We start from the raw sequence: 18007 nt of genomic DNA, 5'->3' as shown, positions 1-18007 counted from the left end.
GAAACACTTTTTCTAAAGCATTTATCCATGTAACCATTAAACACATCTCAACTCTCGTCACTCACACCATCCTAACCTCATCATCCTAACCACTAAAGGACTGGACATTTATATTTATCATTTCTTTCAATCCAAAGTTTCAAAATGATTAATTTGAAAATATAATAAAATGGTACTCCATAGTTAATCCACCATCTCACAAATCACAATTAGGTAACTCTCAATTTCATATTCTGTTTTTTAGTCATTTTGGCAGAGGAAAAAAAATGCATTTTGAAAGATATTATCATAGAGTGATTATATTGATTATTGTAATAGTTGACGATGGTGATGAATTAGAAGCACAATGTTATAGAAGCACTTAAGGCCCAAGTGAATGCAAATGAGTAATATGAGATTTCATTTATTGTTGTTGATTGAATACCAAAATAAAAGCCTCACAACCCTACGTATATTTGTAATTGAAAAATGTATTAACCTTGAATTATGATGAATGAAAAGTTTTATACTTTGAAAAAAAAAAAAAATGGAAGAGCTTCTAAACATGCGCAATGCGTGTGAATAGAGACTAATATATATACGTGTGCATGCGCGCACGAGGTGCGGTTTGGTTTTATGCGGTTTTCTTAACATAGAATTGCACACCGCACCACATCGTCTAATGTAGTGTGGTTACTCCATTTTATGGGTGGTTTTCATTGATTAGTGACAGTTGTGTAGTTTGGTAAACACTTATAGTTTAGATTTTCTATGAATTATAATATGCCATGTGCAAAAGAAATTTGTAACTTAATTATAACACTTTTTTTTTTCAATAAAGATAGTTGTGGTTCAAATTTGCCTTTTGGTAAGTTGTTGCAACTAATTATTAAAAAAAAAAAAAAATTGTACGTGCGAAGTGAAATCAAAGGTTATTGGTGAGTGGTGCTCAAAAAAAGAAAAGGTTTATTGGTGAGTTGTAGCAGCCAAGTCCTACTATATATATGGATAATAAACTAATAGTGGCGTAATAATGACAACAGCACAGCGCGGCACGGATCGGAATCATGAGATGAGATAGCATAGTAAAGCAGCTCACGCACGCAAACGCAACGCAACGCAAGTCACGGAACGAACCCACTGCCTCTTCTTCTTCTTCTTCTTCCTTTCGACTCTAGAGAGTGAGAGATCGATCAGCTGCTCACTCAAAAACACGCACATTGCTCCAATCCAATCCACCTCACATCCATTCCAGGTAAAATCGCTTCCCGATCTCAATTAATCCTCCTCTTTTCTAATCGCTTTATTCTTATCTAGGGTTTCATTTCTGATTATTATCAATTTCTTTATAGTGATTCATAACTTGCACTACTTATCAAGATTAGGTTTTTACAGTATACCAAAAAAAAAAAAAAAAGTTTAGTTTAGGGTTTACACAAAAGCAAATGCAAGTATTGCTGCCGTTTATTTTCAAATTATTTTGGAAAATGGTATTTTCTAAATTGGCTTTGAGAATCATCTTGCGATCCCTCCCGCAATTTCCCAAAAGGAAGGGCAACTGGTTCTGGCGGGTGGCGTGTAGGTTTTACTCAATAGAGGCGAGTCCAAAGGACTCTTCTTTCGAAAGGTTCCCTACGTTTTTTTTTTTTTTTTTTTTGTGTGGGTTCTTTTAGGCTGAGATGTTGCATAAAACTAATAAGAAATCATATATTTATTTCACTCTTATTGTGTCCAAAGTACAACAAAAGGCACACACAATTGTGTTGTCAGGGGAGAATCTTTTTTTGTCATTTGGCTAGATGAAATTTTCTTGGAAAGTTAGTTGTTGACTCTTTGATCTATGGAGGAATATACTTGCTTAGTCTATTATAATTTTTAAATCTTTCTGTATGAACTTGAAACATCAGCACTTGGATGAGTTCACTTGTAAGTTGGTTTAGAGAGAACCTCTATTAATTTTGACAATGAGCATTGCTTATTGTACAACAGAGAATATAGAAGACCATGGGGGCAGTGTAGGGATACAAAGCCAAAGGGTTGGTTGACTGACATGATTTATGGTAGTGGTGCAACCTAAAACAATTACCGAAAAAATTCATGAGGAGCATTAAACTAGTTAAATTGCATGCAATTTCTTTGCCTCCTTGATTACCATATATTGGCATTGCAAAACTACAATTATAATGAGAAATTAGGGGGAAAATAAGATCCATCACTGGATATTGCAAATGGGGTTACCCAAATATGGTTCGGAGGTCAACTCTCTCCAATGTTTAACGTAATCTTGTTTGGTTGTATTTCTACAAGAGAATGAACCTGGATGATGGACGATTTGGGGTTGTACTGACATGTTAAAATTTTTATTTTTAGAATTCCTTCTTAAGATCATGTTTTATATTTCTTTCCTTCGTGTCTTGGTTAACGAACTTGGTAAATGCCAACCATTTCCAGCTTTAGTACTAGCTAGTTTGAATATAGGACTTCAATCTTTGTCTTGAAACCTTGAATTGATTCCCCTTGGTAGGTGTGGTTTTTTGATTCTTGAATTATAAACTAATGATAAGGGTGCAAATGAGGCTTCGTTGCCAATTTCAAAAATTAGTCTCAATTTGAGGCAAAATGTTTTCTTTGTAAGACAATTGATGATTTAGCAGTATTAGTTACTTCATTCTTGGAAGTCTTTATGGAAACCAAAAGTGCCAACAACAGTCGGCTTATTTCTTTGGACTGTGGCTTGGGGAGAATTTTAACCATTGATAATTTGCAGAGGCCTCGAGTAAGAAGGATGGGGAGACTATTGACCATTTACTTATGCATTGCCCTGTATGCTGTAGCTAGAGAGTTGTTATGGTATTTTCATTATTTGGGGTTCAATTGGTTATGCTGAGAGGTGTTTTGGAGCTTCTAGCTAGATGGTCGAGTAAGTATAACAGGCGTAAATCTGCAGTGATTTGGAGCATGATCCATTGTTGCCTCATGTGGGGTATTTGGTGGGAGAGGAATGCTCATACTTTTGAAGGATGGGAGAGATCAACCCATGATTTGAAGCTGCCTTTCCTCTAGACTTTGCTTGAGTGGACAATTGTGTCTGGTGTTTTTACTTTTAATTCTTTGGCTGATTTGCTTGATAGTTGTACATCCATGCACTATAGTTTTTTGATGTTATGCTGTTTTCCTTAGTATACTTCCTGTGTGCTTTGGTTTTTTTATATGATTTCTATATTTTTCAATGAAGTTTTATTACTTATCAAAAGAAAAAAAAGTAGTTACTTCAGTCTTAGGTATGCTAAGTGCTGTTGCTTGAAGATCCCTCATGCTATGAAGCTGACTTTATTTATTTATACCCCTACATATAAACAATTATTTGCAAGTCTCTATCTTCATCTACTATGAGCTCCACCTGGTTGTCAGGATGATTTAGGCATATCAGTCCCAAGGGTTGTTAATTGGTGCAATTCTTGAAGTTGAATTCATTAGATAACTGGTTCTTTTACACCATTGAATTTTCATTTTCTTTCTTTCTGAAAATGATAATAGAGGCTTGGTACAAAAAGAAGTTGTAGAATCTAGAAAGTTGAAAGTATAAATTGTAATTTGTAAGTATGCCTTCTAATTATAGTTTCTATATGGTCTAACATTCTTGCCAATACATTATCCTCATTTTGTTTTGGATTGTAATCTCTAATGAAATATAGCTCCATGAGCAAAATCTTTCATGGGCAATGTAACTGGAAACCCCCCTATGAAGACTTATAGGAGGCAAGGGTAAGCTAGTTCTAGTGCTCAAGCATTCATTTGGAATGCTTTGGATGATGGAGAGCTCTCTTGGGATCTTGCTTAGTTACTCTAATGTTGAATTGAGCCTTATTTTATTGTTTGTTTTTGTTTATTTGCTGCTAGATCAGTTTTAAGTAAGTTCTACTAGAAATGGGGCAATTTGTTAATTTCCTAATTTTTGGAATGGGCTGTCTTTGGCTGTACAAAAAGGCTCATGAGTCTTATTTTGTGTTTTGGGTCACTTTTCTAGGGTGTGACTGTCTTCACCTACTTTAGTGTGATTACCTAGTGTTTTATCTTTCTTTATATCATGTTTTACTCTTTGTTTTGATACCAAACAGCCATCAACACATTCAAGATCCCATCTTTTCATTATCTAAAATTCTAAACCCTTAAAAATCAAAGAGAAAGCACTTTACTCATTTCCCAAGCCCACCCGTGAAAGTAGTAAAGCACTACACCACAATCAACTTATTTACTTTATCATCTCATTCATTCTCACTTACTCTTCATTTCTCTTTGTTTCTCACAAGCAACTCTAGGTGCCAACTTCTAGGTTATTTTTATTGTTTTTGTTCTTCATGGATTTCAGTTTGCTCAACTGATTTAGTCTTTTGTCTTTAAAAAAGAGATTTGGCTATGAATCCCACCTACACCTGCCAATGCTGCCATCGGTTCAAATCTGTGTGTATCTAGAAAAACTGTTTTTGTTCTTCAATTTTCTTGTTGTATTCGTTTTAGTTTTTTCCTCCCTTAGAAAGTCTTGAACCCCAAAACTCTCTTCTTCAACAAACAAGTTGAGATCTCCATTGCCTATACAAACAGATAAGGGGCCAAGAGATCTGCTTGGCTAAGTCCTTTAACTCTTAAATAGCTAGCTAACACTCTCTTAATAGCTACACAGAACTTTGGAGTGGTAATGCTCTTCTTCATTCAATCAATGTATCATAAATAAAAACGCCACAGCATGAAGACATTGCAAACTAAATTCCCATTCCACTAAGGTTGTGTTTGGCAATATGTAAAATGTTTTCTGAGTGTAAAATATTTTCAGTTGTTTGTTTGTGTTTTGGAAAATTTGCTGGAAAAGTATTTTCAGTGTTTGGTAATGCATGTATAAACCTATTTTCAGAAAACTTAGCCACCACAGTCACCACCCTAAACCCAACCACCACCGGCCACTACAAACCCAGCCACCATCAACCACCACATAACCAATTCACCTGAAAAAGTCAATCAAAATCAAAACCCATTAATATCAAAATCAATACCAAAACCCATCAACCAAAACCCACAACCCACCACCATTGAAACCCACAAACCACCCCAGCTACCAATCCACCACCCCCAATTGGCCACCATCAAAACCCACAATCCCACAAATCAACCCACCACTGATGCTCCAAAACCCAAGAACAAATGTTATTTTACAATAAATAAAAAAAGCCAAAGAGGGCAGTGACAGCATGGGTGGGGGATGGGTTGAGGCAGCGAGATCGATGTGTGGAGGATCTGGGCTTGGGTTTGATAGAGATGGAGGGGCAGAGGTCGAAAATGGAAGAGAAGAAGAGATGAGGAAGAAGAGAGAAAAGAGAGGAAGCTTGGCTGGTCTGGTGGGGCAGCGTGATCTAGGTGGTGGGGCGGCAGGATCTAGGCAGTGGGGCGGTGCAATCTGGGCTGGTCCGAAGCTTGGTTGGGTTCCTAGTTCATTCTCTCTTCTTGCTCTCTCTCTCTTTAGGTTTTCAGTCCGTAAATATGGGTTTGAAGGTAAATTGAGAGTGTAAATGATTTTACGAGTGAAAGGGCAAAATTTTATAGTCAAAGTAAATGGTTTTCAGTTTGACCGAGTTTTACATGTGCACCCAAACACACATCAGGGCGTAAAATATTTTCCCAATTTCATTTACACCCAAAACAAACATAGCCTAAGGCTTCATTTGGGAGTTTATAAAAGAATAGAATGGAATGGAATGATCATAAGGGAATAGAATGGAATGGAAAGGAAAAAGATGGAATGGAATGGAATGATATTAAGTAACCTTGATTGGATATTTTAAAATTAAGAAATGGAAATGAATGAAAATGAATGGAATGTAAGTAATCTTGTTTGAGAGTAACATGGAGAAAATTGAATGGAATCATTTTACTACAATATTACTATTAGACCCCTATTTTAAAATAAAAGGTTGAATATATAGGGGTATTTTGGGAGTTTTAGTAAAAAAAACATTAAATCTAATTCCATTCCCTCCCATTCTTCTCAATTTTGGGAGGAATGAAACTTTGAGGTTTTAAAGGAATAGATAGGAATGAGTGTTACCTCCTACACATTCCATTCCCTCCCACTTAAACTCTCAAGTAAGAGAATGAATTTTCCATTTCTTCTATTAAAACTCCCAAACAAGGGAAGGAAAGAATATTCTAAATTATTATTTTCATTCATTTCCATTCCATTCCATTCTCTCCTCCCAAACGAGGCCTAAATCTTAAACTTTCAAAGATCCACCCTTATAGTGCACCTTCCATGCTCCTTTTCCCTATAATAGTTCTTTATAATTTCTTGAGCTCATAGCACATTCTCTGCTATGCTTTTGCTAGGCACAAAGGCAGTTTGATTGGGGCTTATGATGTCAATTAAACTAGCTTTGAGTCTATTAGCTAGATTTTTGTTATGCATTTATAAATGGTGTTGTAGCAAGAAGTTGGCCTAAAATCACCCATACTTGATGGATTATTTACCCTAGGAACCATATTTATAATTGTTGCATTCACCTCCCCAAGAAGCTTACTTGAATCAAAGAAGGATTGCACGTGGACTACATCAAATTGAATGATAGGTCAAGCTTTTTTTGAAGAAAAAGGCCTCTTGCATTTCTTCTAGATTTGATTTTTCTTGCAGTAATTTTCAGTTATTAATTAGAGTTGCACCTCTTGAAATGTGATTTCCTTGTATTTTGCACTGGTAATGCTGATTATCTGTAGAATCCACTATCCTATTTATGGCTAATGAGGAACTATGCATACATAGATTAAGTAGTTTGCATCAAGCTTTGTATTATATTACTTAAATTTTTGCTCTACAGTTTTATTATATAATGTAAGGACCGTTACTTCACTGAATGATATTTTAACTTGTATGTGTGTGTGTTTGTGTTTTTTAAAATCATGTTTCCTAGTCTTTTTTCAAAAAGTTGCCATGCAGGTAAATAATGCATTTTAAACCAAAAGACACTTGACTCATGGGTTATGTTGGTGGAACCCTACTAAAGGGAACCTAAACTCTGTGGCCAGCTTCATGATTTAGTAGTTTCTATCCAGTTCAAGGGTTGGGGAGGATTAGGGTCGAGCAGGGGTCTATGGCAAGGTAAGGATGCTGAGCATGTGGTGCCAATGCATCCAAACTTAACTGACAACTTGAAAATTACACCTATCTGCTTGAAATTGACCCCCATTTTTTCTTTTATTGACAATGATGTTTTTGTTCCAAGGAAATATGCTCTATGGCACATATACTCGATGTTATTTAGGGTATAGCAAATCTGGTTATTTACCTTTTATAGTCCCACAATACTCCGTTTTGCCTCAACAAATCCTCTAATGTGTTTCTTGGTTGGATGTCATGGCCTTAATAAATCTTGTAATGTGGTTCTTGTTGGATGTCATTACTCATTAGTGTTGTTTTTAAATAAAAAAGAAAAAAAGAAAAAGAATCTTGTCTTTTAGAAGTCAAAATATCTTATTAGTTATGGTCAATGAGCTATAGCTTAAATGGCACTTATTCCTTCCCTAATAATAGGATGGAGGATGACTTCATGGGTTCAAGACATATTGGGTAAACAATGTCTTATTAGCTATGTTAAGTGGACTTGGCTTTTTGTGTTGGATGTCCAAAGTCTAGGAAACGAATAGAGCATTGAAACTAGTTAACATTGGTGTCCACTTGTTCTCTGTAAGTGGGTTCATCACGGTCTCACTTAGTTATAACTTGTTTATAATTTTACGGTGATTGGTGACTTATGTTTGGCAAGCCTGTATAATATTAAAAAGATTTACAGTAATAATAAAATGCCCTTGTGTTAAGAAGTTGTTCAAAATAAGGAAGGGATCATTTAGATGCTGTTAAAACTAATACGTATTTTTTTAATGATATCTGCAAATGTGCAATGAACTTTTTAGGATGTTATCTTAACACCTTTTATTTTGTCAGAATATCTGATCTCTCTCTCTCTCCTGGAAATTGAATCTCAGGTGTCACTCATAAATGGCTAAAGTTGTGTTAAGAAGTTCAAAATAAGGAAGAGATTGTTTAGATGCTGTTAGAACTAATACGTATTTTTTTAATGATATCTGCAAATGTGCAATGGACTTTTTAGGATGTTATCTTACCACCTTTTATTTTGTCAGAATATCTGATCTCTCTCTCTCTCCTGGCAATTGAATCTCAGGTTTCACTCGTAAATGGCTAAAGTCAGCAAAGTGCGACGTAAGACTAACGCCCGTAATCATGGGGTTACCCATTCTCCATCGCCATCTTGCTGTCGGAATAATTTCAAAGATGTTCACCTTAAGAAGAGATGTTCGAAAGCATCAGACAAGAAAGATTGGAAAAATGCAACCTGCCCAGTTTGTTTGGAGTACCCTCACAATGCTGTTCTCCTTCTTTGTTCCTCTTATAACAAGGGTTGTCGCACTTTTATGTGTGCCACTAGCCATCGGTATTCCAACTGTCTTGAGCAATACAAGAAAGCCTACACAAAAGTAACTCCCATTCAAAGTTCTCAACATTTGGATGGGTTAGTGGAAAATTTGAGTTTAATTTCTGGTCTGGAGCATCACAATGAAAAGATGGAAGTGCCAGAACTTTTATGCCCTCTCTGTCGTGGGCAGGTGAAGGGTTGGACTGTGGTTGAGCCAGCAAGAAAATATCTGAATGCAAAGAAGAGATCCTGCATGCTGGATGATTGTTCATTTGTTGGAACTTATAAGCAACTCAGAAAACATGTTAGGTCGAAGCACCCATTGGCCTGTCCGCGAGCAGTGGACCCTGTACTTAAAGAAAAATGGAAGAGGCTTGAGCGTGAGAGGGAGCAAAGTGATGTGATCAGCACAATTATCTCATCAACACCTGGGGCTGTGGTTCTGGGGGACTATGTGTTAGAGCCTAACTATGGTGACACTTCTGATTCTGATTTGGATGACTATTTTGATGATGCTTTCTTTCCTCTGGCATCATTTGATCGTGGACGTACTCATGGCATTTACTCACGGAGTAGAAATAATAGGGACCATGGCTTGTTTGATGGTGATTTTGTGCATGCTACCGCTGTTCGTTCTGCTGCTTCATATGGCCGTGGTGTTCGTTCTGCTGCTTCATATGGACGTGGTGTTCGTTCTGCTGCTTCATATGGACATGGTGAACGTAGTTTACAAGTTGCACGTTCTAGGAGGCAATGGAGGCGGCATATAAGAGCAACACTTTTCTGACAAAATAACAGAGAAATGTCGAAGGACTGAGCTGCAGCTCTTCTACAGTTGGGTGCTTTACATTCATTTGCAGCCGAAGTCTTATTTATGGCACCACTTCATAATGATATGCCAGAGCATTGTCATCATATCATTGACAGAGTGAAGCTTTTTACGCCACTATCTGGTTTAGTATCACTAGATCTAGTTTGAGGTGACATTGCCTCTGGATTTTTAGGTCTCTAGAAAAGAACCAAAACATTTAGTTGTCAGTTTCCCTGTAGGTGCATGGATTTTTCCATCATTTGGTCATGCATATTGGTCATATGAGTAGGGACATATAATGGTTCATTTTCTTTTGATAAAATGTTTTCATTTTAAAACTGATGTTTCTTGGTGTCCACCATTCTTCTCACAAATGGCATTCTGTACAGCCCTGAAGAATATTTGTATAATTTGCTTTTACAGCCTCCCAACCATGCAGTGACATCAATTGTGATCCTACCCGACAAATTGTGACAATGTGGTTTTATAGCTTTTCTGGATGTTATTTCCTGATAAGTTTTTTGTTTTTTTTTTTTTTGGTTTTGTTTTGTTTTGTTTTTTTTTTCACCAGGATTATTAGTATATTTGAAGTTTCTTGATTGCATTGTTGATGGTACAATGATCTAGGGACAACCTAATAGAATTTCTCATTTCTGCCGTCAAATCTGTTGGTTTCTTCTAAACTATGACAAACCAGCGCAAGCATAGATTATATTGCATAAACTTTGCTTTAAAACATAGCAGTAAAAGAAAATTTCTTGATTGCATTGTCGATGGTACAATGATATAGGGACAGCCTAGTAGACTATCATTTCTGCCGTCAAATCTGTTGGTTTCTTCTAAACTATGACAAATATTCCTATTAAAAAAAGACCAAATATGTATGTATTTGTCAAACAATTGAATTATTAGTAAAGAAAAAATCAACAACGGGGATGTATTTTTAGGTATTACATATTTTACATCTAAGTAAAAATTAGAAGTTGCAGAATTCAATGGGAGGGGCCTTATCTCAATCCCATAAAATACTGTAAGGTGGCAAATGAACTTATTTGACCCGTCAAACGTTTGATGCTACTTCTATGATACAGTTCTACACATTGGAGAAAATTACGGATCTTTCATTAATTTTCAGTAACAAACATAGCAAAATCGGGGGATAGAAAAACAAAAGATCCAGCATTGAACTATACATCTTCATCTAGAAGACTAGAACAGATCTAAATCTGCGACAATCATAAATGAAACCAAACACATATTTAACGTTGTAGATTGGAGTAGTCTCTGCAATCATCAGCTTCATCAATACCACCATCATATGTTTTTACAACTGCATGATAATTCTTTCAACATACACCTTAATTTACTCTGCAAAAACACCAACAAACAAAGCAAATATCGTAACCAAAATGCAAAACTCGGGAAAAGTAAATGGTAAAGAATAAATGAAAGACATTGTGTTACAAGTTTTACAAAGAAGTGAGATTTGATCCTCTTAATGGCCCTTCTCTTCTTGCCACTGATGCATTCGGAACCGCACGACGAATCTACAATATTTTCTGTGTAAACTTCTGTTGGTATGCGCTCATATCTCCATCGGCTACTGGTTCTTTCAAGAATCCGACGAGACGGAAAGCACAGGCTCATTGGTATTGTCAACCATTTCCATTTCTGTTCAAGCCATTACACATTTATTGAAAAATTACGTTCATGCATGCATGCAATTTGCGTGCACTTTTTTGCTACATTGCATATGGGAATTGGAAGAACATACCTTGAGCTTAGGCCTTTGAGCCTCTTGGGAACCAGCATTTCTCAATTCTCTAGCGTAGGCTAGAAGCTGAGCCCGGCGATCAAATCCTTTCTTTCTTGCTGCGATTTGAGGCTTTTTGGAAACTGATGATGATGATGATTTGGGCTTGTTAGTACTTTTCTTTATAGCAGCAGTTCTTGTTCTTTGAGGAGATCCAATTTTGGGTGATTCCACGTAGACAGAGATGATAACTCCATTCTGAGTCTTGCTCATTTTCTCTTCCTCAATCTCTTGCTTACTCATGGATATCAATCTGTGAAAATCTAAGAACAAATTGGTTAAGAGCTGACTCTAATTGTTACTGAGCCATTATTGATTTTATCTAAGTTGGCTAAGAGCCTTGACATTAATGTTATTGCCAGAGAATGTTGCTTTCAAAGTTCAAACATGTGAGACAAATGAATCTTCACATGGATTGTTCTGAGAGCAACAAACATAGCTCCGGCAAAAACAAAGCTCAAAATGAAGGTAAAGGTCTAGGATTGGGCTTTGTGCAATGCTTTAATGCAAAGCAAAACAATCGGGTTTTGAATAACGGGTCAGATATGCGTTACTTACTGGATTGTGATAACTTTGGGCCTGAAATCTGAGAACAATAAGCTCAACCCTGCAGGCTGCGGCGTATAATTTGGGCCAAATAATATGCACCGGTTGTATTGAAAAAGTTACAGTAATGGACAAATGGCAAATCTTTGCATTGCACTTCTCATATCTGTATCATTTGGGGCTTATCAATTAGAATTATGTGCATTAATTTGTTTACATTACACACACGCATATATAATCACCTTTAATCTCACAACTTTCTCACTCATAAATCATATTATCTTTGAAAGAATAGTTTTTAAAAAAATGTAAGATAAATGGGGAATTCAAAAGAGAGAAAATTTTGGGCTGGTCATTTGAATAATTTTCCCGTTATTATAATAAATTACAAGGGTGACCAAAAGAGTTAGAAAAGTATGTCCCCTAACCCAAATATTGCTCCTTCCTAAGGGAGCTATTATGGCTTTGTTATTCTAACGAGCAATTAAGAAACAGAAATTCAAAACCCAAGCGGTTGGTCATAGTGATTTTTAATGTCTTATGATATACACGGCATTTTGTATTCAAAATCTCTAGTTAACATCTTAAAGTCACCTCTAAAGGATTTTTCCATGTAATAACTTGATGTATGTGAGATGAGGGGATCCTACATACACTTAAGGGCATAAATAAGTAGGGATCTAGATATCATTGTTTCTATATATATATATATATATATATATATATAAAATCGAAACTTGTGGAGGGTATCAAAGTAATTGGACAACTAAGAACAATCATGAATTTTATTACCTTTTATAAAAAAAAAATGTTTCCTCTTTAAATTAGTTCTCACGTGTCTCAACATTTAAATTATATAAGTTTAAGTTTATAGAAAGAAGGGAAAATGGGAGATTGTTCATTTCCCCTCTTGTCAAACGAGGGATTGTTGCCCTTCTCCCCCTCCTAAGTGTGCGTTTGGGTGGAAATGAAAATGAAAATTATTTCATTATTCAGCTTATTTTTACTGCTATTTATGGGCCTTACTACACTTTTTTGGCATTATTTATAGACTTCATTGTACTATTTTAACTAACTTTTACCTTTATTTACAGTACTTTCAGTAATAATTTTTCAATTTCAGCAAAATAAGCGATATTCAAATACACCTAACACTCATTATTAGAATAGTTGATCAAAAGTAACAATTTTTTGGGAGAAGATTCCTTAAGGTGACAGCACAGGTTCAAGTTTGAGACAAGTAGTATTATAGGACATAGTTTCTAGGGTTAAAGGTTTACAAAAACAAATGTTGCATCATAAATTCTTAAATGGTCAATTTAAAGAGAAATTATAATAATCACAAAAAGAGAAATCTAGTTTTTGTTTTGTCTATCTTTCATCGTTCTCACCTATCGAAATTAGACATAGACATGCTTGCTGCTCAAAAAACAGAAAAAGACTTAGACATGCTTGATGGACCTCACGAAAAAGAATGAAAAAGAAAATATCAAAGTTTAGACTAGACATGAATGATGGACTTGACAAAAAGAAAGAAAAAGAAAATATCTAAGTTATACAAAGAAACAAATCAACCACCGCATGGACAGAGCTAAATGAGCAAATTGGGGCCACTAGATTAAAGATCTCAGAACACAAGCAAATAAAATGTGGGTTTTGTGGTATACACAGATAACTATATACTCGGATTCTCAAAAAAAAAAAAAAAAAAAAGAAAAAGAAAAAAAGATAACTATATACCATATGAGGAGAAGAAAATCCATTCAGAAGCCAATAAAATAAAACAAGCATCTCATGCGCAGTTTTTATTATATTCAATGATCCTTTTTATTAAAGTTGTATCACATGACAGTACACATTGTGAGGAACAGATTTATGCACCATGTGTTTCAAACCAGAAATCCAAGCACTCTGGATTGTCCCCTCAAACTGTGGACTTTATTTTATCTTTTTTTATTTTATTTTATTTTATTTTTATATTTTAAAATGCAGTAGAATTTAAATCTGACAGACTTACCATGTTTACTTCATAATGATTTTTTTAATACAATTAAAGTAAAATATCAATTAATTTAATTTTTGGTGAAGACAAGATTTGACTTACTAATTTCTTATTCGGTAATAAAAGATTTTATTAATTAAGGTAACTAAATCGCCAAATTTTTTCTTTTATAGAGACACCTACCCCCAAAAAGTCTAGAGAGAGAAAGAGATAGAGAGGGGCATGAACCAGTGAAAAAGTATAGAGACAGAGAGAGACATGAACCAGTGAAGGTGGCTCTAGGCTTTACCGAAGGGCCAATGCCTCCCCTAGCTAACCCCAACTTCTCAGTCTCCTATTAGCCGCCCCTAGTTGTTTTTTGTGACTCCTGAGTCCTGACCCTGACCCATCTTTTTCTCTCTTGACCCACCCTCATGTTTTTGTTCTTTGACCGTTAGGGGCTGAGGCTCCCATGCGCCACTTCACACAACATATTTGTCCCAATTTGTTTCATTCAACCTTTGGAATTTGCAGTGGTTTTTCTTTTTTCTTTTTTTTTTCTCTAACCCGTCCTTTACCTTACAAAGACTTGTCCATACATTTTTTTTAGTTAAATCCAGTTGTCCAGTTAATAATGCAAATCATGGGTATCTTTCAGATATCCGATCTATTTCTACGTAACAAATAATCAATTGAAAATTTTCTATAAAAGTTGCTACACACAGCTCAAATAACCCTTCTAGGCTCTTTTGTATAATGGAACACCCTGATTTCCTACTTTGAATGAAATTGGTACTAATAAGTTCGCCATCTCTTTTGAATGATTAAATATCCTTTTTAAGTTCAATATAAGAACACACAAAATACAAATTAGCAAAATGATTAATGTATATTTGAAAATTGTCTGTATTCTGCAGTGACCATATATGTAGATACAGAAATAGTATTTTCTTTAATTTATAGTTCAACCATATGGTGTTTGATTGATAAAAGGAAAGGTTTAAATTGCTAGTGAGTTGTCATGTTGAATTTAGCAGTGTGGATGGTTTGAAATAGAAGAATGACACCATGAATTGATAATGATTTTGATGGTGGTAATTGTGCAAGTGACTGTATATAACTAGTTGATGATAATGAGTAAAATGGGAGGGGTGATGATGACAAGGAGGATAATAATACTAGCACATACCATAGTGGTTACAATATTATAATAACAATATTGGGTTTTACCATTATGGTAGCAGTGGTTGTCACGAAAATAATAATTGAGAGCAGTTAAATGTAATTGTATTAGCCTAGTAATGTTAATGATATCATCAAGCTTTCTCCATATGAAAAATCTGGTTTTGAATTCCCCTTTGTATGAATGGTGGAAATGATATGAAAGCGATAGCTGGAAGTTATAGGCTTATAGCAAAAGTGTTTAGAAATGGTAGTTTGTCAAGTTAGGAAAAGAGTTGGAGAATACATTTTTTAACATATCTAAATTTTACACTAGCATTTAATCTAGTGTAATCTTTTTTTTTTTTTTTTTTTGCCTTGGAGACCGACTGTGAATAAAATATACTATGTATGACATAAAGTACAGACATAAGTAAAGTTAAGATCTGAAAATTACATATATTTCTTATAAATATGCTACTAAAATTATTCATAGCACTGGAAAAATATATAAAAAATATTGAAAACACAAAACGACATTTTAAAATTATTTTTTACCTCACAAATATTTAAATTGTAAGGAGATAAGACTGAAACAAATTGAGAAAAATGACAGAATAGAGTCCTAGAAACCCTAGAATTTCAAAACTTTCAAAGATAATTAAATTACAACAATAATCCATCTTAAATTATAATGGCATTTGAGTACCCTAAATTTATTATATGAAAAAAATGTGAGCAACGTTCTAATTTGAGATCAATATGTAGTGTCCACCATACTGTTCAAATTAGTGGAATAAATTAATTCCGATTTAGTGTATTCACTATTCATTACATTATGTAAGTAGTTTAGACTTTTGAGTACACACACCTTAATTTTGATTACATAGTGTACTCACTATTCATTATCCATTACTTTTTTTTTTCGAAGGAATTATCCATTATTTTTTTAGTTTAGAGTCTTTGGACGGGAGATTGACTTTGCAAAACTACTCTTGAATTAAGGTGTTAATTGCAAAAATTTATAATTTAGGCTATAGCTATTGATTAAAAATAATTTCAAGTTTATTATGGATATTTCAAGTAGTTTTAGACTTGAAGAGATTCTTCTTATAATTATCTGGGAAATTCTATATTTTTGTGAGAATTAAAAAGCACTAAACATTCTAGATAATTTATATATATATATATATATATATATTTTTTTAAGTAGCTTTAGAACCTTTAGAATGTAAGTTAAGTTGTATTCCTTATGTTTCACTAACGCAAAAAGAATTTTTATGAGAAGTTAGAATAAATTTAATTTGATGCCAATCAATACTGAGTCTTAACTTTGAGGACACACAAAAATTTATATATTTATTTTTTCTAGTATTTTGAAATCCTACAGATACAATCTTATCTATGCCAATCAATTTCTTTTAGCATTTAGATAGGAATACGTTCCCATGCATCTAACAATGTGTGGTAACGACAACCAACATTGAGAAACCATAACAGAGGAATTAGGGATAGAAATTTTCTTGAAAAAAAAAATTCTTACCAAATAAGTGGTCTTCCTCCCTCGATCTTTGAATTCTTCTGTTCACTACACCTTTTCTCTTTTAACTTTTAGAGTTTGTTGTCTCTTATCCTAGAATTTCTGCTAGTTTTTTTCCCCTAAATAAAAAGTGTATGAAGAAGACAACCAATTACAGAAACTCTATCTGAGTGTGACCATAATACCTCTCTATCTGATGTGAAATTCCTACTAGCTTGAAAAAAGCATCTCGAATGCTTTATTTATATATACAATCGTTACCTCTATGTGATATTATTATCACCCTTTAAATCTCTCCTACAGTCCATCCATCTTAAATAACTTTCTATGTGTATGGATAGTCCAAAAGCCAAATATTTTATATATAAGTTTGGGTCATGGATAAAGATAAATCATTATATTAGTTATTAATAAAGAGATATTGAAAAATCTAAATATTTACATTTACGTGAGAAACTAAAAACTTGGAACCAAGACCTTTTGTTATGAATTTTGATATTAATATGAATAGATGGAGTATTTATCATAAGAATAATATAGTTTTTTTTTTTTTTTTGAGAAGGTAAGAATAATATAGTTAATTGAATAAAAAAAAGTGAGTTTTATGAGTTAGTGAGATCTTAGTGGAAAGTTAATTTCAACTTGGGGGAGAAAAAGATTCAAACATTGATAAAGAGGTAGAAAACTGATTCGCTTCAATCCTATCCTAATTCCTAATTTCATTATTTATATTATTTTTGTTTTCACCAACACCATTTAAGTTTCATCTCCTAGATTAAGTTTTCAACTCTTGCTTAAATAGTGCATACGGTGTATGAGCGGAGAAATTATACAGTCCTCTAGTAGAACACATCACTTGTCTATTATTCCACTAAAAGACTCCCACTTGTTTAAAATTGCTGAGTCAGTAATCAATTTTTGTTTAAATTTTTTTTCTAACTCAGCAATTTTAAACAAGTGCGAGTCTTTTAGTGAATGGTGGACCACGTCACTTGTCCACCATGTGGATCTTATAATTTCTCGTTTACGTGATAAAGGAATTCAATCATTATTCCCAACCAGTTACATTTAATGCACTATTAAAAATAGTGATTTAACGGTTTGCTGTCGTGCATACAAAAAATGGGAAAATACATGAACTTGCATCTATTGGAAAGAGTTAACTAATCCTTTAAGTGCATTGGTTACTTGTTAGTAAATTATTTTAAGAAAATTATAATGAGAAAAGATAAAAAATAATTAATATTTTGAGAGCTTTTTTTATTTTCATAAAAGTGGTATCAAAACTTTCTTAAAATAGTTCATTAACAAATGTACTAATGTATTTGTTAACTGGACCCTAAAAAAACATGAATTTGTAGAGATTGGCAAAGTAATACTTCATTCAAATATATATATGTATAACCTTCCACTATATGAAATTATTATGAGAGAGAGAGAGAGAGAGATTTGGGAGCAAATTACCACTAATATAACTCTCCAAAAGTAGTAACTATATTAAAGCTTTAATTTCTATTAAATCTAACTGTTAAAAGCATACTAGGACCTATAGTGGTGTTTTTTTTAGTGGTGTTCATAAAAAACGCCATTATAGGTACTCTAAAGTGGCGTTTTCTGAAAATGCCGCTATAGGTTGATCTATAGCCACATACTGAGGGCTTTATAGTAGCGTTTTTAAACACTGACCTATATTAGCATTTAA

At 34.1% G+C, this 18007-nt stretch overlaps 2 protein-coding genes across 5 annotated transcripts; one reads left to right on the top strand and one right to left on the bottom strand.

Annotated features, from left to right (window-relative positions):
* The first annotated feature begins 995 nt into the window (after positions 1-995).
* LOC115960199 lies at positions 996-9780 on the top strand. 2 transcript variants are annotated; one of them, XM_031078970.1, is made up of 2 exons: positions 996-1234; positions 8202-9780. In XM_031078970.1, exon 2 carries the CDS (start codon positions 8215-8217, stop codon positions 9238-9240), a length of 1026 nt encoding a protein of 341 aa, XP_030934830.1. In that variant the 5' UTR covers positions 996-1234; positions 8202-8214; the 3' UTR covers positions 9241-9780. The 2 variants fall into 2 exon arrangements, with proteins under 2 accessions (XP_030934830.1, XP_030934831.1); XM_031078971.1 differs by lacking the exon at positions 996-1234 and adding an exon at positions 6232-7120.
* A 586-nt stretch (positions 9781-10366) lies between these two features.
* On the bottom strand, positions 10367-11530 carry LOC115959035. Of its 3 annotated transcripts, none has more exons than XM_031077325.1 (3): positions 11039-11530; positions 10729-10935; positions 10367-10632 (listed from the first exon to the last, which is right to left on the bottom strand). In XM_031077325.1, the coding sequence occupies exons 1-3, from the start codon at positions 11318-11320 to the stop codon at positions 10579-10581; spliced, it is 543 nt and encodes a 180-aa protein (XP_030933185.1). In that variant the 5' UTR covers positions 11321-11530; the 3' UTR covers positions 10367-10578. The 3 variants fall into 3 exon arrangements, with proteins under 3 accessions (XP_030933185.1, XP_030933187.1, XP_030933184.1); XM_031077327.1 differs by having other exon boundaries at positions 10738-10935; XM_031077324.1 differs by having other exon boundaries at positions 10367-10935.
* Positions 11531-18007: the final 6477 nt, after the last annotated feature.

This window comes from Quercus lobata, chromosome 9, assembly GCF_001633185.2.
Source record: "Quercus lobata isolate SW786 chromosome 9, ValleyOak3.0 Primary Assembly, whole genome shotgun sequence".
Lineage (NCBI taxonomy): Eukaryota > Viridiplantae > Streptophyta > Magnoliopsida > Fagales > Fagaceae > Quercus > Quercus lobata.
The sequence above is the reverse complement of the archived record's forward strand: the minus strand, read 5'-3'. Positions and strand labels throughout refer to the sequence as shown.

Excerpts from the sequence above, each read along its gene's own strand:
- LOC115960199 (XM_031078970.1), top strand. The coding sequence starts at position 8,215 with ATGGCTAAAGTCAGCAAAGTGCGACGTAAGACTAACGCCCGTAATCAT.
- LOC115959035 (XM_031077324.1), bottom strand. The coding sequence starts at position 11,320 with ATGAGTAAGCAAGAGATTGAGGAAGAGAAAATGAGCAAGACTCAGAAT. Across the intron at positions 10,936-11,038 it reads CTCAAAGGCCTAAGCTCAAG|AAATGGAAATGGTTGACAAT; the intron begins GTATGTTCTTCC and ends TGGCTTGAACAG.